Raw genomic sequence first — 22,279 nt, 5'->3', positions numbered from 1 at the left:
CCCTATCTTAATGGACTGATGAGGGGGACGAATGAAACGATGGATGGATCGGCTGGACTGATGACGACGGACTAATGGGACTACACACACACAGTATGTGTTTCTGCCACTCACCATATTAGGGAGTTATGCGGTCTGCGTTATGCGTTCCGTTGGTAGTCTGGTAGTCTGTCTACACGTTGATACCTACTGTAGCTAGCTCGCTAGGTAGAGAGATATCATGTGCATACGGATGGATGTGCCTGTGAACCATAAATCCTCCAACGAGGTTACATACGAGAGCCTGATTGAGGAACTAACTATCGATCCATCAGTCCATCTGAAAAGCTCCTGTCAAGGCACGATGGAAGAAAGCGAGGAGATTGGAAAATGTTTTCGTATGATTTCTTTTTTTTTTTGGGTCAAAACTCTATGGAATTCGTTTCACAAGAGAGAGAGAGAGAGAGAGAGAGAGAGAGAGAGAGAGAGAGAGAAATGGTGTCGTCTGGCCTGGTCTGTCTTTCGTTCTTGTGCTGTTCCGGTCCAGGGTTCTCGAGAAGTCTTTGCAGGACAGACACATAAAAAGTCAACCTCGTTGCAATCTCATTCCCCTTCTGCTGGTCCCAGTAGTTCCCATTGGCGGAGATGACACGTCCAAAACTGCTGAGCTGAGTCTATAGAGAAGAAAAAAAAGGTATAATTTGCCCTTTGTGTGGCGCCCGCCGTCTCATGTTCTGAGAGGGAAAAAAAACATCGAGATCAAAAAGTCTTCAAACAGTCGTGACCCAAATCGAATGGGGATATCTCTCTCTGCATTTCACAAATCGCGTAATGCAATGCGAGATTGTAGACAAGGCTTCTGCAGCGGCGAGACACAGTTAGTTTTTCTTGTCTTCAGGGACCTTCTGTGCCTCCTCTTGCTTGCCCTGCTCCGTGACGTCCTGTTCAGCCTCTTGGGCCTCGTCTTTCGCATCTGCCTTCGCCTCCTGCTTAGCATCGGCGGCCTTGGGCTTGGGCTTCTCGTCAATATCTTTGTCATCTTTGACCGTCGAGCTCGCACTCTTTTCACCCTTGGCCTCTGACGTCTGTTTACTTGACTCGGCCTGCTCGTTCTCTTCCTCGATCAACTCCTGCTGCTCCTTCAACACCTCCAGACGTTGTTTATTGGTGGCCGCTCCCTCTGCATTGTGGACCTCGAGTTCAATCTCGTGGAATAATTCCTCCGGAATGGAACTCAGCACAGCTTGCAGTGCATCAATTTGAGAGTCGATCTCGCTATCTTTCCCAGACGTGTACATGTACGCATTGCTGAGCACCAGCAGGGTTGACGGGATGTTATATTTGAGGCGGAGGTCGAGCCACATCTGCAAATCCTCCCTCAACTTGCCGGGTGACATACCGTGGGTCCGAAGCCCGCGAGAAGCGCACGCCATTTGGAGTTCAGGCACAGAGAGGGAATCCACGCCTTCAAAGGAGATAGCTTTGTCGTCACGCTTGATCTGGCGCATACGGTGGCGGATTTGATACCGCAGCATGGCGTCGGTTCCAAAGGTGTTGAGGTTCATGTACTTGCACATGCCCACGAGCTGTGGTCTGGAGAGATTGTCCAAGGTCAAATCGTCCTTGAAAATCTTACAAACCTTGATAACATCCTCCCTGGAGGGAGACTCGCCGGTTGCGCGGACTTTGCGGAAAAACTCGGTAAACTCTTCCTTCTTTGCATTCACCGCCGAGACCGGGAGGCCCGTCTCGCGAAGTGTGTTGCGTAGAAAAGCAGACACTTGTTTGCGCGTCTCCCGGAGATGTGCAGCCTTGGTTTCACGGCTTTTCTGGCCTTCGAATGTCGACGGGAGGAGATTGGGGAACAATTTCAATGCGACCGGGAGCAGGAGTTCGGCAAACGGGACAATCACGAAAACAGAAAAGGGTACCAGTCGGCCGAGATCTTGAACTGTCCGTTGCAACTGAGTGACTGTTAATATCTCCGCGCACACACACGCCGATCAAGCAATCCTTACCTGTCTGTTCTCCCGACGACTAAGTTCGTAGCCGGCGGCCATTTTTAACGCAAGCTTCGAGGAGATTCTGACCTCGGCGGCCAGCAACTTAGTGCCGTCCCAGTAATGTTGGATTTCCTTCTTTATCTTTTGGCCAAGGGTGAGTTTCTTAGATTCCTCCTTCTTGGTCGTCAGGTCCGTCTGCTCTTTTTCCGTCTGTGCAGCCGCCTTTTCGGCAGCAAGCTCGGTGAGACTGGCCTTTTCCATGGCTTGAGTCTTTGCGGTCGCAGTGGCCTGACTTTTCGGGACATGTAGTTGTTCATCGGACTTTTTGAGTTCTGACACCGTAGGGGCAGACGACGCCTCGGATGACTTTTTGCCCTCATCTTTTGGCAATGGTTTCTTAGCCTCGTCAATGTTGAAGCCCGGAGGAGGTCCGCTGTCAGGACCATGCGGAGTTGTCTCGGTCGCATAATTCCGGTGCGGCAAAGCAATGGCCAGAGCTGAGAGTCTAGGGGGTAGGTCTCTTGGAAATTTCGAACGAGAGGAGTAGACGCTCAAGAGCGGAGAGTGCGACGCCCGGGAGTATGCTGTTCACACAAGTCAGTCGGGATCCAGTTTCCGAACCAACACATAGACGTACACTGTATAACGAGTCTCCTCGCCGCAGCATTGCTGATTAGTCTAGGACCGGAACTCATGGTGGTCGGATTGGGAGGCGAACGGGAACGAAAGGAATGAAGTAGACTCGAAACTAGAATGATGGACAGGGCGTCAAGCCAGTCAGGAAGTGAAAGAAGAAAATCCGAACGGTTTGCTGGGACAAATGATATGAATGAAGATGTGTCGTGGTGTAGAATTACGAAATGTACGGAGAGGATTAGGGAGCGTGAGGGATGCGTTCAGGTCCCAAGTTCCAGAACCCAAACCCAGATCACTAAGATGCCCAAAAGGGAAAAGCGCCAAAAGCTGAGCCGGGATGTGAACAACGCAGTTGGCGCCTTATCGGAGTTACCAACAAAAAGCCGGCTTTAAATCACAGTCACGTGATACTCACTCAAACACACAGAATAACGTGAGCAAAGATCCACGGTGGTTATATGCACGAATAGCAACCCTGTATTCTTATGCTACAGATGAACTTGATCGCAGGTTAAGGTTGACCAGTCAGTAGGTGCCAGATCTGGCACTTTGAAGAGCCGCGTATTGCCCCGGAGAGACCGATATAGGCAGAGCAAACAGAGCCCAGGAGGTACCCTTGTAGCCATTTCAAGCCTGATCTCTCCGATGTTCGCCACTGAGCAGCTACTCAATATTGCATTGAGCTCAATGCCCTGAAATGCTTCGGGTTTTGCCGTCATCAACACCCTCGACTTGCGAATCACATAGTTCCGGAAGGCGACGGAGTTCGAGTTCTCCAAAGCTTACTCCGAGTCACCATCGCCATGTCTATCCACACTTTGCTTACCAGGTGTATCCCTCATCACTTCATCGTCTGAAGCGTCACGTTTCCGCCGTTTCGCCTCTGGCGAGGACTCATCCGACGAAGTATTGCGTCGCCTGCGCGCAGCAGGCTCGTATCTCTGTAGTGATAGCCTTCGTTTATGGTGCGGGCGTCGACTTCTGCTTCGGCTCCGACTGCCTCTTCGCCGAGAATCATACTCGTCGGGGCTGCGGCTCAAACGGCGGACATCGCGTGCATTGCGACCCTTGAGAATATCAGCTCGCCTGTTGTTTCGATTGCCATCAGAGGAATAGTAGGAGGGAGATCGCCTATAACGTCTGTCACCCTTTCTGTAATTCCTCCGTCTGTCTCGTGATCTTGACCTTGACCGGGACGATGAATAGGAGCGTTCTCGGCGGTATCGCCGCCGTTTGGGGCTCGGACTTCGACTGGGGCTTGAAGCTGAACGGCTTCGACGCCGTCGTCTTCTAGGCGACGGTGAGCGTGATATATCAGAACGTGTTGGAGATCGTGTGCGTCTATCACCGGGTGACTCCGAAGGTCTTCTCAACCTGCCGGAGCCCCTCCGCGGGGGTGACTTGGTCCGACTCTTGCTCCTTGAATTGCGTTCTCTTCTGGGTGCTGGTGAAGGGCTCCGTGAGTATGGTGCCGACTTCGACCTGGACCTGGACCTGGTTCTGGTTCTGGATCTCGAGCTTGACTTGGACGCAGATCGGCCAGCACGACGAGAATGTGGTGAGGAAGGTGAGCGAGACAGGGAACGAGAGGGAGACCTGGTCAAAGAACGTCCTCGGCCAATGTCCCGGCCCCCTCTACCTCGATTCCCAGGAACATAAATGTCGGCCTCCCTGCGGGACGGAGGGCCTCTATATGGAGATCTTCTGCGACGTGGGGGAGACCGCGAGTATCTCGGAGGTCGCGTGTCAAATCCTCGTCCACCTCGTCCGCCAGCACCACGGCGACCACGACCGCGCTCGGCCCGCTCACGCTGTCGAACCGAATCAATATCCCGCTCTTGAGCTTGTTCGTGGTCCCTTTTGTTTTTAGCCTCCACGGCCGCTTTCTCGGCGTCGATCTAGCCATATCAGCCAAGTTCAATATGATCGTGCGATCGTTGTACCTTTTCTTGTATCAGCTCCAGCTTCTTGGCTTCGAGTAACTCCTTCGGGACTCCCTGCGCGTTCGACTGCGCACTCAGGCACAAGTTCCACAGTTCCTTGCAGAACTTGGGTGTATCCTTGTCAAGAAATCCGGTGAGCGAGATTTGGAGCGCTTTGATATCGGGCTGAGGCCGTTAGTCCAGCTGTCGCAAGATGCGGATGACACCAACGTACGAAACGCGAACCCTCGAGCAAGTTGAAGCAAAGCTCGATAACAACGTCATCCTCGGAGCCAAGTATTTCAGAGATCTTGCCTGCAATCCATCTGTAATCTTAGATCAGCGGCTGTTCCCACTCTAGAGACAGAGGAGAAGCCATTGACGCCTAGCTCACTCACTTTTTCATGACCTCGACGTTGACCTTCTTCATGTCGACCTTCTGATTGAATTCGGGAGGAAACTTGGTCTGCCGAAGCAGTTTTTGGTCAACTGCCGTAGCCATGGTGTCGCAAAAATGCTTTCACAAAAAACCAAGTGTAGGCAAACGAGCGCAGTGCAAAGACTAGAGGACTAGGACCTGAGTTGGGACTGGAGACTCCAAACTGGAAAAGTCGAGAACGAGGCGGAGATGAGTCTTGAAGGCAGGAAGGTTGAGCGACCCCCGCGTATTAAGCCGAGCCTTGCGTCTAAGCCTTGTGGCGCGAGCCTCACAAGCTTAACAGATAATATTTCTTGTAGTAATATCATATTGACTACTGGATGAAATGGGCGGCTAAGGGTCGGGTCGTCTATTTGATGGCGGTGGAAGGCCAGCTCTTTCCATTTCCACTGCTGTGCAAGCGCGTTCAGGTTTCTTTCCTACTGTGCTTCAGTCTTCGCATTTGCTCAATGAGATACTTCTTCATGTCCCCTATACTTCTTACTTAGGCGTGCCTATGGCTTTGCTTCAACGTTCGTTCAATATGAGTAATGACCACACGCTGTCCGTGTGGTTCCTCGAGTAGACATTATTCTCCCCATTCCACCGGCTTGGGCTGGCCCTGGCCAGAGCATCCTGCCTGCGATCACGCGCCAGCGTCTCCAGTCCTGGATTACCAGCCCAAAGACGAACTTCCAGGAGAAAAAGAGCTGGCATGGATTGTACCCAAGCAACAGAGGGCATCGCTCATGTCTGACAGGCGTAGGACTCGCAAACGTCGACCACGGATTCTCGGAGGAACAACCTTCGTGAAGCTCCAGAGCTTCGATTCGGCTCATCTACGTTGCCCGCAACCTGGAAAACTTCTACTTCGAAGAGGCCGTCTGTTGGAACGCTCATTGGACATTTTGAGACGGTTCGTATGGCAAACTGCGCAGGTTCACTTGTTGACAAGACTAGAAAGACCACTTCGGCAAAGCACCCACAACTCCGCTTGAACGCGCGGTTACGAGTCCATCGCTGCTCTTACGTGAACGATATCAGACCGCGCTCAAATCACAAAAGCACACTTCTCCTGTTTATCGCCCTGAAAAATCCGTTCGTGGACGAGGACTTCGGGAAGAAGAGATCCACTTCATCGAGCAAGCGATTAGGAGAAGGCTCTCTGATAGCTCGCTAGGTCCAAGCACACCCCAGATATTACCGGACTTCTGCCCACCTGCGGACCGGCCACAGATCAAAGTGAAAGCATCAGCCCAGTCCATATCAATCATTATACCAGAGGGCATCAAGCTTCCGATTGTTGCCACCATCGAATCTGCGGGAGAGTTTGATTTCGAAACTCAGATGTCGACCTCGAATGTTGGAGAAAAAGGTGAGCCAAGTAGGACCACAGGTGATGACCCAAGTGCGCGAGGGATGAGCCGTCGGCAGAAAACATCGTCAGAACAGACAACGACTGGTGCCATCCAAGCAAGTGAGAACCAGGAGATAAGAGCAGGATTGGCACTGCCCTTTCTCGCAAGAGTCAGCAAAGGCCGACTGAATGTCTCTGAGGCGTCAGTCTCTGCACCCCAAAGCGCCGACGTATCGGCTGCAGGACAAGTCTTCATTCCTCCTCACGAACGATCCCCCGAAGAGGTTTCCTACCCACTACATGACCATTCCAAAGAAGCTGAAGTAGAGGAAACAGGTTCTCCAGACGCCCCCACGCCGGTTAAAGAGCCCAGAGAAGGTTCAGACTCGGAAGACAGAACGGAGCCGGAAATCGACCCCCTGGAGCCTGTGGTGACGGCTCCTCTCCAAGTTGAGAGTGCCCCTGCACCTGAAGAAGCAGACCCCAGCTCCGTAGAACCTACTTCAACCTCCTCGACCAAATCAGCGAACGCGGTCGATCCGGTCGCAGACTCTGCCCCTCAGGTAGAAGACCCCCAGGCCTTCTCTATCCCGGAAATCAGAATACACAGACCCAGCGGCACGATCATGTCTGAGATTGTGGGAATTTCAGGCGTGAATGACGCGAGTATGGCGCCCATACCTGAACAGACAGCAACGGAACAAAGTCCGACTGGTACGCCGCTCAATGCTGTTTCCAATCCAGCTGGGGCTGTGTCGGCGCCTACCACTCTCCCCACGGATCCGACAGCTGTCACGAATGTGGCGCCCATCAATACAGTGGTCTCAGCTGTTCCAATTCCCGTACCTGGCTTACCACTGGCAGGCAAGGTTCCCAGAAGGAAAAGAGTAATGCGGAAAGCCCGTCGAGTCATTGTTAGAAAGCGCCTGCTCGCTCTCATTTTAGGCCGGGACTTGGCCAACGTGGTCCATCCTCAGCTCAACACAGACGGGGAAAGTGTGCCTAACGTCCCCTTGCCTCTAGATGGACCGAGTGACTTGATGAGCGGCTACGAGAGACGGGAGGAGCACAGAAAAGTTGTCCGACAGAGACACCTCGAGCAGAAGATCGCAAGCGCCAGAATACATACGGAGGCGGAGGAGATTCAGAGGTGTCGGTCGTGTCGAGGGCTGAAAACGACAAGCTATTCACGCAAGTATCAACGTTCGCAGCTCCGACGGGACAGGCCTGACATGGGGGTGCTTGAAAGGCATGCAAGGAGCAGAGCTCGGGTGGCAAGGTCCAAATGTCAATGTAAAAGACGGGCATCTGGAGCTGGAGACGAGGGAGGGAGGGGATATACTCTACCGGCAGTTGCACAGCATCTACGAGGTCCTGGCGCTGACGAGGCTCCTTTGGCTGTAATTATAGGAGACTCGACGCGGTGAAAAGATGGTCGGAAATATCATTAAACTCCCACTAAAAGAGGTTGCTGTGGTTCATATTTTGCGTCTGTAGCTCGTCATTATCTGGCGCAAATTGGACTCTATTGATCGTCATGGAGGATCAAGACTATCGGTCTGATCTGGACAAGTCCGCCAGGACCTGATCGACCTCCCTGCCCGCTTGGACAAAGTCAGGATCGGGGCCTCTCTCGGTGAATTTCACCTTGACGTCGTAGTAGAGCGAGACGAGTTCGTCTGCACGGTGCAGGTCCTGATCGTCTTGGTCTTTTGATGGTGGAGGCCGCGCTGGTTGCCCACTTGTTTCGTCCGACGTGGTTGACGAGGACTGAGGGGTCCCGTCATCGGTTGGTCTTGTTGTGGTGGTGGTGGTGGTGGTGGTTGTAGGTGGCTTGACGAGGGCGAGGGCCGCTTCGTGGGACTGTCGGGGTGGACACGAGTTAGTTAGTTGGTTGGGTTCGTCGGTCAGTCACTCGATCATTTAGTCAATCAGGTAGGTACTTGGTACTCGGTACTCGGTACTTGGTCTAGAGTCGAGTTGGCCATGGAGGTGTAGCTGCGTAGCCGCGTAGCCGCGTAGCTACGGTGGCCCAATACAAGTTTGTACCCACTGGGTATTAATGACTTGAAAAGTGCGAAAACGTGAATTTTGAGACGTGGACCACCACACTTACACACACGCTCAGGGACTTGAGATCTGATAGGAAGGCTGCGACTTGCATTTTTCTCGTTGTGTCTTGTTGTTATTGGCTCTGCGGAGGCGGTGGCGGAGGTCGAGGTAGTGGTGGGGGAATGGGTATGTACTCGGTCCTGGTACTGGTACAGGAGATGGTACGAGTCCGATCGCGCCGCCGTCAAGGGATAGGGGAGAGTGGAGGGTGAAAGTGACAGGTTGATGGATGGGTGTTGTTTGAGTGGTCGATTGCTGGATGATGGATGATGAATGTTGGATGTTTTCTTGGTGTCTAACGTAGAGAGTAGTAAATAATACGAGGTACATGGTTTCTTTTTTGGCTGCGGACACGCACATCTCAATTCATGTCGTACATTCATCTTGGCCATTACAACCACCACCATCACCATCACCATCACGACCAACCCTCCCTTCTTCTCTTTTTCCTCGACCCGACTTCTCCTTCGACCTCGACTTCGAGCTCAGAACTAGGATCGAGGGTTACCATGCAACCACCCAAATTATGCACTGACTACATTCTCGCACTCATGCTCTTAAACGCCCAAAAAAAAAACCAGGTCTAGTTTGGAAATCCTGGCCATCTCGCTTTTGACCTTCCCTACTTACCGACCTACCTACCTCTGGAGGTAGTATCCGTACGAGGTAGGTACTCGGACGCCTGTCCCGTAAGACGAACAACCTCTTTTAATTTCCCATCGCGTAAAGAGGCCTGGTTGAGGAGTAAGGATATGAGATGAGATGAGATGAGACAATTCAAGATGTGCAATGATAATTTCCGCATCAAACAGTTATCGTCCCTCTCCAGACATTTCGGCTTGTCCGATCACCCTTTCGGAATACCCACGGCGCGCGCTACATATCATAATAGTCAGAACTGGCAATAATCAGGCGTCCCGTACTATTCGACGATTGAAACACAGTACTCGGTAGGCAGGCCAGAGAGTCTGCTACTGACCCGTATACGGAGATAGTGGACTACAAAAACTTGTCGTCTTGGCGTACAAGAAGTGTCGGGCGGTGCCCTGTCAATGTCTTTTCATCAGAATCAAAGATTCACGTATTGATACGCAAGAAGTCTTGCTTGGCTAGATCCCGAGGGGATAAGCCATCCTCCCGAGGGGCTGCAAATGGACAACGAGACCTCCTATGTGGGTACGAGTATGTTAGTAGGTCTCCGCTCGACTGGGATGTATTTGTTTGTCTTGGTTCGTTTTCTGTAGCATCCACGTTTCATGCTTGACATGGGCACAGGTAGACATCACAGGTCCATATCACACGCGTGATGCACTGCCGAAAGTCCATACGTTGCGACCATCCGGAGGAAACGTCGGTCGGCCGGTCGAGTCATGCGACATGGTGGGCGACGAACCTGCACGTGAATGAGGTGCGACATTGTGGTCGAATGTTAGCGAGAACCACTCTCCAAAGGGGCAAGTCAAGAGCAAAGTCGCGTCAAGATGTCAAACCAGACACAACAGTGCGGAAGGATTGCCATTCGAGGACCGGCGATAGGACTGGGGCCACATATTCCATTCCAAGATTGTAACGATGCGTCCAACCGAGCTGACCGTAGGCGTACCGATCACGCAAGAGGAGGTAGTTCGACGAAGCCGTCGCCTTGTGCCTACGAGGGCCCATGTTGTCGGGTCCAAGTCGCCCCGGTTCAAGTTCTGACCGTGGACAAGACTGGGTCACCCACGGGAAGTGGGTTGATTTGAAACGTCGACCCTCCAACAGTTCATCAGGCCTCGCGGTTCACGATGCAAACGAGGTTATCCAGGATCTTGTAAGTATTCAAGGTTAATTCCCGGGGGCCGGCCAGGATGATGGTTGAATCCAACGAAGCGAACGTCCAGTTGGCGTTTGCAATTGTAGATTCCCAAACTTTGTGACCCAGCCGTACCAATGTCTGACTTCGAAAGAGGGAGAAAGGATTTGGTCTCCAGGCTCGGTACCAAGAAGCAGGGTCGCACAGAGGTGTCGGAGTTCGCCAAGAGGGCAATTGTGCTCAATTCCACTGGGGGCCGAGGATTCTAGAGGAGTCGACGTCCTTAGCCAGCGTCGGTTCATGCAACGTCTGGGCCTGGCGGCAAACTTGCAAGGCTGGCAATTTCCCTTTGTGGAAAATGGGCTCATTTCTCAGCATCGTGGACTTGTTTCACTGTCAACCGGCTATATCCTTGATTGTTCCGACCTTGCTTTCATCCTTGGTGTGGGCCACGGTTTGATCATTCAACTCGTACTCGTACACAGTACCGAGTACAAGGTATAGCCATCATGTCCAATAGTCCACAATGCCCAGTCCTTTTGGAAACGGTCCAACGACTCTTCTGAGTAACGTTGAGAATACGACCACCCGAAGAAAACCCGATGTTGCCACCGTGCCATCCTCTGCTCGCCACCATTTTGCTCACAGGGCGTGGCACGCATGAGCAGTTTATAAAAATCCCAAATCGAGAATGAGGAGACCTACCGCATTTGCTCGACTCGCGCCCCACACAGAGTTGGGTCTGCAGGGATAGTATCCGCGTGGTCGCCAGGCGAAGACAGAGGCAACGACTGGGGAGGGCTGTTTCGCTTCTGCATGCAACAACAGAGCCCGCAAATGATTTCTAGTCGGTACTCCGTAGGGACGTGGTTCAACGTGCCGGTGTCCGGGCTGGTGCCCCATAAGGCCATAAGGCGAGGCAGTGAATGTCCGGGCGGGCGAGTGAGTGTATGGGTGCTCTGCGGGAGGAGTTCATTGCGAGTACGATCCTCCGAGCTAGGCGGGCGCTGGCAAGAACATATGCCGTTTGGGGACTTGCTTTTGATGACGACCAGCCATGCAGCCGGCGGAGGATGCTGAGCTGAGGATGAGGATGAGGGAATTCGGCTTCCGGCGAGCGCCCAGGGGCGTCAAGTCAGGGAGGAGAAAGGACACATGCATGCATGTCCGACAGCATGAGACTGTTCCTGCTCTGCTTACACAGTGGTAAGAAGTGTTTTTTTTTTGGAAGGACGACGAGGATTTGGGATAGAAAAAAAGTGTCATCATACAGACATTGTCATGTATGAATGTAACGTGGCGAGTAGGTCGACAAGGGGAACAAACGCTCCAAACATTCCAAGATTGTCCCATCAGCTTGGAGAAGGAGAAATGAGTTGAAATGACGATCTTGTCGACAGAAGATATCACCGTCAATCTGTCAACTTCCATGCCCGGTTTCAGCCGCCGACCAGTCATTTCAAATCCTTTCCGGCCCCCTTTTCTCACCGCGGATCCAGAGCCTTGTCGGTACATACCATTAGGTCAGACAACTCGAAAAAGGAAAATGGACTAGAAAGTAAAAAACCCTTCATTTCTTACTTGCGTCCATTATTGCTGTCGTTGCTCCTATTCCTGCTCCTACTCCGGCTCCCTCGTCATGAACTCGTCGTGTAGTCAAGGGTCACGATTACTAGTATGGGCTGCCGTCATCATTCGACAGAGCCAGGTCACCAAGGTCCGAACCATGAACCATCACCAGCGGGAACATCATCGTCATCGCAGGGATCACCTTGACTTTGTTCTAGTCCTTGTCCTTGAATCAGTGAACGCGGTTCACAGCCACGGTCAAAAAGTACACGGCAAAGACCAAGACACATGCAATCCATCACTCTCACCCATTCTCACTCGCTCACTCGCTCTCTCTCTCTCTCTCTCACCCCGGACCCGCACCCGCACCCGAACCCGGACAAAAGAACAAGGTGCAACGTGCAAGGTACAACGTGGATTAATCCATGGAGAGGCCCGCCGCCTCGCCTCGTCGCCTCGCCGTTCCGGTCGCCGAGAGGAAGGGCGGGAGGGGTTCCCTTGGACCGAATACTCTGTATACGAGGATTGTGGGTAGGTAGGTGGGTAATATACTTCAATATTCTCTACTCCGTGGTACTCAATATATTCCAAAAATGGGTGGATATGAAATACTCCGTACGAGTTGATGATGACCATCAGGCTGAGACGCGCCGAGACGCGCCTTGCAGCACCAAGCCTTGCCTTGCCTTGCCTCGACCCTCTACGAATCAAATAGATATATACACTAAGGCACAGACGCACCGATGCTGCCTCGGCTGAGTCGTATGTACACAAATATGTAACGCCTCGTGCCTCACAACTCATACTCATATGCACGCTCACGCTCACGCTCACGTCAGAAAACGGTCGAACCCCTTGCTCCTCAGACGCGTACTCGTACTCATTCTTCACAGAGGGTCCGAAGAAAAAGTGAATCGTTGACACCACGACGTCCACACCTGTATAATCGTAGAAAAGAGTATACGCTCACATACTCATATACACAATGGTGCACTACTATGAGCTTGCTTATTCGTTACTGGCTGCTTGACAAACATACTCCTGCTTAATAACTCGCACGCGTGACACTCCGAACTTCAACCGCAAACCAAGACTGTCAGAGACCTCAGCCGATTTGTCGACGCGTCGCTTCTCTGTCGGCATGCGCCATAACTTCCCCCGTCCGTCGAATGATAAATGGACTGAGCTGCGTAACAAGAGCGCCCTCCTTGTGCGAGACGCAAGGCATCCTCTCGTACAGGGGACGTGAAACCCACTAATGTCACATACCTTGAACCCCTTGATTCAAACAGTTGCCAAATGAATAAGTATGCGCCATGGTCAACATCGACATGCTGGCCCATTGCTCAATCAGGCTCGACTGCGTCGCCACTGCTCGACCCTCTCGTCCCCCGTGTGGTTTGTTTCGCCTCCGCCAATTGACGTAGCAATAATACGACGTCTGTACCTCCGCCTCGCCGTCCTTCTCGCACTGACGACAAACCAAAAGCAACTCAAGACCGACTGGCCGGGCAGGTGATATCGGACCCACGCAACACCCCAGAGTAGGATCAAAGCTTGGTACAGGAATTACCCGCTGGCGGCAGGAGATGGAAACTGCGGTCGTCCGGAACCAAGTCATTCATTGCCACAGGGGGGTCCGTATTCCGGGGAGTTCAATGGCGCCCTCTTTCATTGGCGGCCGCAATGGCTATCAAAAGGGTCCCAGACACGTGGGATTCGTGGACTAGGCTGATTTGCCCGGTAGTCCTGCAGTGTTGTCTAGTCGTGTCAGTGAGGTGGCAGCAAAAGTGCCAGTTGAGGCCGTGTGCAGAGACACCGGCACACTTGATGCCACGACTACCCGAATGGCGACATGAGCCCCTTTGGTAGCCCTCTGTGTCTCCTTCCCGAACAGATCACGGCCAGAAGGAGGGTATTGGTCCAGCAGGGTCTGCATCAGAATCGCAAATGCATGTGGGATCTGGTCACTCATGCCAGAGTGCAGATTGCAGGACGCAGGATGAGCCGCATCTGCCATCTCAATCCAGAGGTGTCGACGAGGGCCAATGACACATGACCCAAGGACGGCCTTTTCTTCTGCTGGACTTGCTTCGCGCCATGTCAATCACATCATTCATTATTCATGGCTTGATCGTCGGGCCGATGCCGTAGGCTAGAGGTCAGAACTCGACCGGCGCAATGCATGACCAGGTTGATATGCCTTGGATGACCTCAGCAACAGTTGGGGGTTGCTGGGTGAACTGCTGGAAAGGGAAGTTGGCACAAACTCGACGGCGTTGAAAAGGGTTACGCTTCTTGTTCCAACCCCCAGAATGGCCTTGATGGCTAATCCTCGAGCTGTCTTTCTTCGTTTCCACTGATGATCTTCACCAGGTTGAGTCGTGAGGAGTCAAGACAGACATCACCCACCACACCCTCGACAGCACCAACATCACGCCAGCCGGCTAGGACATCTTGATTGAGGTCAGGACAGACCAGATCGACGCTGTCGTTGAATCCATCGGGCGTCTACTTCCCTCCCTCTATCGGGCGATATACCCTTTCTGCGTTAGACCGGAACAAGGACGAAGAGAATGAAGCGCTGGAGAGGCCTGGACCGCCGTCGACCCGGGACATTAAGACGCCTGATGATGAAAAGAGTCTGCTAGGGTACAAGCAGGGTACTTAGTCCAAGCAAGACCGCCTCTTTGTACCCCGTGCAGCCAAGTAGGCTAGAGGTACACTCCCACTTCCTGCCATGACCGACCCGTCCCTTTGATCCAAGGGGACGGCCAGTCGCAAAACCGAGAAATGACGAGAGACGTGCTCCTAGACCGCAAAAAGGAAAATGCTCAATGGAAACAAAAGACTGAAAAATCGACCAGAAGGGAATAGGTAGTGTCATTTTCTCGTCGTGTTCCGGATTGACTTGTCCTGGTCTCTGGCCGGGATACAATACGGTCAACATGCGACCCTAGAGATCCCAGTCAACTGACATACAGAGTCCAGGAATGCGTGTGCACGGGTATAATCCCGCAGGTCACAGGCCCTGGTCAATGCTGCCACTTGAGAGCCTTGTATGCCTGCAGAATATTCAACCTGGCACTTTTGTCCCGTGGTTGTATCGCTTTGGGGTTCCCCTTTATTCGCCTCAGTCGTCCTGGTCGTCTCTCTTGTCTATCTGTAATGGTCCCTGGTGCCCTTTTGATTTCATCATGTTACATTGCAGCCTGCAGATGGACTGGGACAGTTCACTTGTTTCTCTCCGTGACATCCCCTTCCGTCAAGCCGGCAAACTGTGTTTCCACCGCCTTTCCCAGGGGACCGTTCATCCGCTGAAACAGGAAAAGGAAGTCGAGGCGAGTCACGTATGTGGCTGGACCACGGATCGCTCCATTGCCATTTGGCGAACCCTGGGGGTCGGATTTCGGAGAGGGGGGGGGACCCTCTCCCTAGCACATGGTTATGGTGGTCGGATACCCATACCGAAAGCGCTAGCTCTGGGCGGCGGTGATTCGAATCGTTTTGCTGACGAGGAGAGAATCCGGTGTGATACGCTGCAAGTCGCAATCCCCGGTAGGTCGCTCGTTACTGAGAAAGAACCTTGGCATACATAGAGACAAAGGTGCTCCAGCAAAAAAAGACCGGGACTGTCATGTCACAGGGAGGGGGGTTGGAAATCCTTCCAGCGGCCTCTGAGCTTCCCATCCTTCAATTAATCCCCTGGGGGCTTCGCACCACCCAACTAGTCCGAATGGTCTAACTGAAAAACCAATATGCTGGTCATTCTCCGATCCATTTGCAGGCCGTTTGTTGATCCGATCTCAAATCATTGACTCCATACGAGGTACACTGGATTCAATTTCAAGAGGTCCCCTCCTGGAATGGGCGGTAAGCACTAAGAGGCCCGGATGAGGGGTCAACAAGGCCGTGTCGTCAGCAGGCTGTCTGCGTTGTGGCTTGTCAATTTCCAACCTGCTCTGCCGCTCTGGGTTTGGGCCAAACTGGTCAGGGAGAGCAGTTGTGAGCGACATCCAATGACTGGTCCCGCTGGTCACCACGGATGATAGCAAGATGGCGTCCAGGTCGACGATTTCTGGTTCGTTCGTTCTTTAGGGGCGTGGCATGATGCAATAGGTCCAATGCAAGCTTTGCGACTCATTTCGTGATAGTCACAGGCCCGTCGAGTCGTCGGTACTGCTCGGGCAGAACAGTGTGAAGGGGATCCCCTTGACCCAGTCGCCAGCAACAATGTCCAGAGCTTCTGCTGGTTCTCCACATTCCTTGGGATTGGGCCACAGGTGAAAAAGCAAGCCCAGTTAGTATTGTCGAGCCTGAGACCAGCACACCAGGGGGGGAGTTACCCACAGGCGGTCCGAGGCTCTGCAATCCCTGGCCCAGGGTGAAATGTTTGCCGCCTGTGGACACGGCGTATGGGCTATGACGAGTACGCTTTTGCCGCCCACCGAAGGTGTAGGTATTCATTGGTACGGAATGGACTGGAGGGTGACCAACCTTCTGCTAATCGCCCATGGACACAAACTGTGGCATGGATAAGTCTCCATCAACCACTTCTCTGCACATGCCACAAAGATCCCTGATACGAAAAACATGTTGCCTGTTTATCCTGCCAGCCGGTGAGGTTGTGCGGGAAAAGGAAAAGGTGGTCCTGGCCGGCGCGCAACGGCGGCTGGGTACTCCACTGTCGGGTTAAGGACTTGTGAGCCCCCCAAGGGCTTGTCTCCCCCACATTCGTCTTCTGTGTGCGACTTGTAAAAATGGTTTCTCTCGAGTACACAGAAGCATGATACAATGGCATAGTTAGTGCTATGCTCGTAGCTAGTCTCCCAGGGTAGTGCCGTTGATTGGGATCCCGTGTTAATAGTCTGACGTCAATTAAGGTATCATTGAGACTGCCATTTGCTGCCTCACCAGCAAAGAAAAGCGCTGCCAAAAACATGCCAGGTCCATTGGCCTGGTGGCACTTTCGTCCCTTGTGCCTCCAGTGCGCGGGTGGCAGCAAATCGTAACATCGTCGCGCATGTCTTCGTCATTGGCCTGCAAGAATGGACCCGTTCTGATTCGAAAGTCCTGTCCACGGCAAGGGCGAGGAGTGCATGGACGAAGAGGATCCGGGCACAAGCCATCCGACCAAATTTCCAACCCCCCCCTTCCCAGAGACCTTTAGTGGGATGAAGCGCAAAGGGTAAAGCTGGGATCGGCATTCTGGATCCTCTGCACTCTCCTGCAAGACTAGGCGTTGGCGACTGTTGGCAGACCAGCGAGGAAACTCCAACACAAGGATGGCGGGGTTGTCGGTCGCCAGAGAATTCTCGAGCGGGTTAGCATGCCTATCCTGCACCTCGGGTCCTCCCGCCGGCCGTAGATATCAGTTGCAACCCTCAAACCTGGCCTCTCCATCCTTGCAGAAATGGAGGGGTTGTTAGGACCGAATCCCGGTTCCAAATCGTCGTCCGGTCAAGTTTCATCCTGGGCTTCGTCAATCGTGGCACCACCCATGGGTCTGTCGGAAAGGCCGCTGGGTCCTCGTCCTGGACTTGAGTCACTTCCACTTGGTGAGATTCCAATAGGATCTTGGGGAATTTCCTCGCGCAAGCACACATTTTCCAGCATGTTGGTCCATTTCCCACTCTGTCCAGCGTGGCTGTGCTTGAGATGCTGTCTGAAATGATCGGCCCTGTAAAACTTCTTGGACTGGTTGCACTCGCCAAATTTGTGGACATTGGTGAGGTGGTCGATCCGGCGATCCCAGTCCGGCTGAGGGAGATTTGGGAATTCTTCTCCGCAATAGCCGCACACATCGGTCGAGGCGCCACCACCTGAAGGAGAAGAAGACGGGTGAAACGCGGCCTCATACCTCGTAATAGCCGCACACGACCAAGAATGGCGCCGTAGATGTAGAGAATTTTGGTGACGTTCGGCCTCATTTTTGTTCTTGAAGCGGTTGTTGCAGTATTGGCACGTATACTGCTTCTCCATTTGATGCGCTCTGGACGGTAGTCAGCATCAAAACCGCTCACGGGTGGAGAGTGGCAGAATGAGAGAGCAGGGTGAGTGGGGGGTGCGTGGTGGGCAGGACCAAAAATCGAGAAAACGTCCAACTTACCTGAGCTCTGCCTCTGTGTCGAATTTTTTGGGCTTTTTGGGGCAACAGTCGCAGATAAAGTAATTGCCCACGCGGGTCGCAGGCGGAAGCCTCGAGTCGCTCATGACGGGTTGTGTGGATGACTTTGAAAAGGGAGGTTTTGTATCAAGCGGAGACTGAGTCGACTGTTTTCTGGAGGGAGCAATTGACGTGGCAGGGCTCGAAACAGGCTGGGCCGAGGTTATATATGCAGGCTGTGAAGCAGGGTCCAGCGGTGACTGTCGCTCGAAGGAAGATATGCTGGTCATGCTACTGCCGGCCACTGAAAGAGCCACAGACGATGCATAGGAGTTTTGCCTCACGCTCGACGCGGTCGACGAGACAGATCCATACTTTGGCTGCTGATAATACTTGGACACGGGCGACCGTGCAGACGCGGTCGTGGTGACCTTTTGGAACAGCTCTGCTGATGCGGTACCACGTGACGGGGATTTGTCGTCCCGAGCCACATCGGACGGGGGTGATCCTGCTCTCCGCTTCATACCCTGCTTAGAAGATCGCCGACCCACTTGCTGCTCTGGTCGGTCACTCAGATTGAGATTGCGGAATGCGTTGCCATCCTCGCCGCCAATGTCGGATTCTGTCTCGGCGAAAAACCCCTGGTCATAACTGCCGCGATGTGAGCGACTCGCAATACTGGCCACCTCGTCGAATCCCGGGGTGGCGCCGCTGCCGCCCGCCACGGGCAGGCCGGTCGGTCGAGGCTGAAGAAACAATTCGGGATCCAACACGAGCGAATTACTCGTGCTGTCCATCGAGGGGCTTCGATGATCCATATTGTAGTCGCGCCAGCCGGCTCGCGATCCAGGTGAAACACCTGCCGATACCGGGCTTGTGATCCATCTGGACACCGGATCAAAGACGGCCGATGGAAGCTCATTGGCTGACAACAATTGGACTTTTGAATCCTTTGTTTGCAGCGAAAGTTTCGTGCCATAAGATGAGGATTCTGTCGACCCCGAACGCTGATGCCGCGGTGGCGAGTTCGACTTCCCAATCTTGGACAAAAGCCTTTGGTCGTATGCTTGCGACGAGCGGTCGAAGTTTCGCTGTGCCAACGGCACTTCCCCTTGCAATCTAAAATAGAATATCTCATCAGCATTCCCTTGTCTATTGCCACTTGCGGCTAACGGCTCACGGGCGGCAATTTAGCCCCCATGACACGCGCGAACGACCGGAAAAAGAAAAATGGTGCAGGGATCCGCCCAAGCAGCACACGTCTGTGGAGCGTCGTTGATCGGGCACAATACGTTGTGGTATGACCCGATCGCGACAGAGAATGAAAAGACGTGGAAAAAAACCAAATTATATGGCAAGGGGCTGAAAATTTGGGGCTTGGCTCAACGTCGCACGGCTGACTCACCTCTGACTCGTCAGTGTTGGAGATGGCGGTTTCCGAATCAAGGCGGGCACTGAACCCGCCAGGCGTATATCGGCGTGCGAGGGTGACCTCACCGTCGAGACATTGCTGCTTCGGCGGGTGTAGTCGTCGTCGTCGAGGTCCATCTCGTCAGGGTCCTGGGCACGGCCCAAGTTGGTCCTCGAGTCCAAATAGCCACCGTACAGGCTTGAGCCCGGCTTGATGGGCGCCAGGTGTCGTTGTGTTTCAAAGGTTTCGCCGTTGGCCCATTTCCAGGCAACGTCTACACCCTGAGCCAACTCATTGTTGTATCGCGGGGGAGGTAGTGGTGGAGGGACGTCGTTGAAGCGTGCACCAGGAATGACCATGGCTTCTCGAGGTTGAAGAGAGTCCTCTGAGGTTTGGGAGTTGGATCGGGAAGTAGATCGCGGTGTGGCAGCAGTGTCCCGGTAGGGTGGTAATGGTATCCGCATTCCGGCGGCACCTGTCCTGCGGATGTCCATGTTTTATTTGTCTCCGGGCCACTGCAACATTAGAAAGTGGTGGGGAGGCAACAAAGGCTCAGCTGTGCGTGATACTGCAAGGAACGGCCCTCTGGCGATTTGGACCTGCTTGTGGCGAAGGGGTGTGCGACTTCTCGCAGGTCCCCCGTCCTTCGATATATATACCTTGGTTCGATTGTGTAACTCTTTCGACGCACATGTGCCTGACGCTCGGTCACATGGGGTGCCTCTTCTTCTCTTGGGCGATATATCCTGAACGATCCGAGGACTAAACTCTTCGCGGTTCCTCTTGCTTGGCCAATGGATGGTATAGCAGGGGGGTGGTGTGTGGATGTGGCTTCCCTTGAGGGTATAAGTAATGTAGCAGTCTATGTCGTAGGTTGGAGCAAAAAGTACAGGGTTGTTACAACAGAGTCTGGCGGTAAGGACAGGATGTAGAGTAAAGGGAACTATTTCGTGTCCCTGTCTCTCAAGGCGGATGGGCAGTAGATTGGAAAGGACAGTATTTTGAGGACCAGTCAACCAAGGGATCGCAGATATGAGGACGGGGCCCTAGGAGGGGTTTGTCAAGCGGGTCGAAGAGCCACAGTCAGGCGAGCAGCAAGCTGGAGGAGCGATAGACATGCTGCATGAGAATGAGGTATGCGGTGTGAGGGAGGATGGGAGGTGAGGGAAGGTTGCAGACGGTGATTTGCTTGCAGGATTCGCACTTTTCGCAGGGTTTCCCGTTGGGTTAGGGCTCCCGGTATAATGTGAACGGAACTCAAAGGGTCCTTTCCGTCTTGGTTTTTCAGGATTGACACAGTAATGGCCGTAGCAAGCGTAGTGTACGAAAGGGTGGGAGTACGAAGTCTCTCAGTCGACTTGGAGGGGGGGAGGGGGGTTTGAGTGGTGTGGGAGGTCGTGGCGAGGGAGGACTAGAATAGTTTCTCTGACGAAGACAAGAACCTTGCACGAGTAAGGCGATGGAAGTAAAGGCAAATGGCACGCTCCAAGGGCTTGGAGCTCCACGGGTCCTTGTCTGAAGTCAATCATGCAGCAAAAGTTTGCCAATACAAGCTTGCCGCCATGCGATTGCGCTTTGCTTCTTCCTTCGCAAATCGGGCCAGGGTAAGGGGGGTGGTTTAAGGCAGGGCAGCTGGGCTCCAAGTGGAGTTTGGCTTTAAAGTGGTTGAGTGGCTCAAAAAAACATTTCAGCAGCGGCAGGGCTGTTCGGAGGCATCACAGCCAGCAACCAGCCAGCACCAGCCAGCACCAGCCAGGGAAACTCTAAGGGGACCCAAGGCCTAACGGCCAGCGATAGCCATGAGCTTCTGGAATGAGTGCGGGGATGTAGTCTGCGCAGGCGCCGATGGATGTGTACCGAGTAGTTTTCTTCTCTTCTCTCTTCCTCTCTTCTCCTCTGTCCCTTGTTCGCCTGAGCTATCTGATCCAGAACTGGGCTGGAGCTGGGTTGGTTCAGCCCTACAGCACGCATAGCCCAGATCGGCCGTGGGCTGCTCTAGCGTCAACACCGTGAAAAAAAGGCTGCAGCCGTTCCGCAACAGGATGGTGGAGCCCTAAACCATGACCCTGCCACCCCTTCCACCTTGCCTAGCGCCTTATGCCTAGGAACTGGGCTAGTCCCCTCGCAGGTGGTGTCTGAGCCTATCGCTGACCACGGTGCAAGGGTTAATTTTTCTCTTTCCCTCCAGGTGCCTCTACTTGGTTACCAACGCCCTCAAGGCGCCTGGGCGATGGAACATCGGGGTCGGGAACGGGGGGACGCGCTTGGTGCTTTTGCTGCCCTCCCGCATCTTGTCCTGGCACCTTGGGCTCTACCACGTACTGTACGAGGTACCTCGTTCTTCGAAGGTACATGTACTTTGAAGGTGCTGCACAACAAACGTGTGTGGCGGAAGTCCCCTTTTTCCCGGGCCAGTGCTGCAAGGTTCACACATCCCGAGTCAGTCAGTGACGAAGTGACTTTTTGACTTTGGTTGCCCTCGTTTACTACCTACTCGGTGGTGTTCATGTACGTACCATCCCGAAGTCTTCTGATCTGATCCCCCCCTTAACAATTCTTACTATTTGTGCGCATGATGCACTCCTCCTCACACCTCACCCTCACACGGCTCGCCGAGAGCCACCCACTTTAGAAATTCATAATAATAAGCAACCCCCAATGGCTGAAACTGAAACTCAACCTTGCAAAGGTTGAGCAATTGACAGATGGGGATCGGGGGAGAAAGGCGGCACGGGCTGACCTCGTGCTCCCCCTCCAGGGCGGTAATATGGTCCAGAGTCCAAGTGGACACCCGATAGGGCGAGCCTACCAGGCCAACTCCAGACTTGTAGTAGGTTGGTTACTGAGACAAAGCCGAGTAGTACTTACCTTCGAGTAAAAAAGGGCCCTTGTAACGCTGGGCGACCATGGGCCACGGGCGACGATTAGGGCTACTAAGAGTGGCTAGGCTGCAGTGCCCCGCCAAAACCTGCCG

General features: G+C 53.4%; 5 protein-coding genes across 5 annotated transcripts; 1 reads left to right on the top strand and 4 right to left on the bottom strand.

The window, feature by feature from the left end:
• Positions 1–857: 857 nt before the first annotated feature.
• Positions 858–2,677, bottom strand: AYO20_02912 (hypothetical protein; the record flags this gene model as incomplete). The annotated part of the gene is made up of 3 exons (XM_022641216.1): positions 858–1,943; positions 1,998–2,566; positions 2,620–2,677. The coding sequence occupies 3 exons, from the start codon at positions 2,675–2,677 to the stop codon at positions 858–860; spliced, it is 1,713 nt and encodes a 570-aa protein (XP_022502747.1).
• A 723-nt stretch (positions 2,678–3,400) lies between these two features.
• Positions 3,401–5,042, bottom strand: AYO20_02911 (hypothetical protein; the record flags this gene model as incomplete). Its single annotated transcript, XM_022641215.1, has 7 exons — positions 3,401–3,704; positions 3,766–3,908; positions 3,975–4,214; positions 4,258–4,500; positions 4,562–4,726; positions 4,776–4,866; positions 4,939–5,042. The coding sequence occupies 7 exons, from the start codon at positions 5,040–5,042 to the stop codon at positions 3,401–3,403; spliced, it is 1,290 nt and encodes a 429-aa protein (XP_022502746.1).
• A 665-nt stretch (positions 5,043–5,707) lies between these two features.
• Positions 5,708–7,719, top strand: AYO20_02910 (hypothetical protein; the record flags this gene model as incomplete). Its single annotated transcript, XM_022641214.1, has 4 exons — positions 5,708–5,720; positions 5,774–5,874; positions 5,919–7,465; positions 7,527–7,719. 4 exons carry the CDS (start codon positions 5,708–5,710, stop codon positions 7,717–7,719), a joined length of 1,854 nt encoding a protein of 617 aa, XP_022502745.1.
• A 147-nt stretch (positions 7,720–7,866) lies between these two features.
• Positions 7,867–9,806, bottom strand: AYO20_02909 (hypothetical protein; the record flags this gene model as incomplete). Its single annotated transcript, XM_022641213.1, has 2 exons — positions 7,867–8,178; positions 9,756–9,806. 2 exons carry the CDS (start codon positions 9,804–9,806, stop codon positions 7,867–7,869), a joined length of 363 nt encoding a protein of 120 aa, XP_022502744.1.
• A 7,442-nt stretch (positions 9,807–17,248) lies between these two features.
• On the bottom strand, positions 17,249–19,799 carry AYO20_02908 (hypothetical protein; the record flags this gene model as incomplete). The annotated part of the gene is made up of 3 exons (XM_022641212.1): positions 17,249–17,780; positions 17,898–19,013; positions 19,300–19,799. The coding sequence occupies 3 exons, from the start codon at positions 19,797–19,799 to the stop codon at positions 17,249–17,251; spliced, it is 2,148 nt and encodes a 715-aa protein (XP_022502743.1).
• Between the last annotated feature and the right edge of the window lie 2,480 nt (positions 19,800–22,279).

The sequence above is a fragment of the Fonsecaea nubica genome (assembly GCF_001646965.1).
Source record: "Fonsecaea nubica strain CBS 269.64 chromosome Unknown Scaff13, whole genome shotgun sequence".
Lineage (NCBI taxonomy): Eukaryota > Fungi > Ascomycota > Eurotiomycetes > Chaetothyriales > Herpotrichiellaceae > Fonsecaea > Fonsecaea nubica.
The sequence above is the reverse complement of the archived record's forward strand: the minus strand, read 5'-3'. Positions and strand labels throughout refer to the sequence as shown.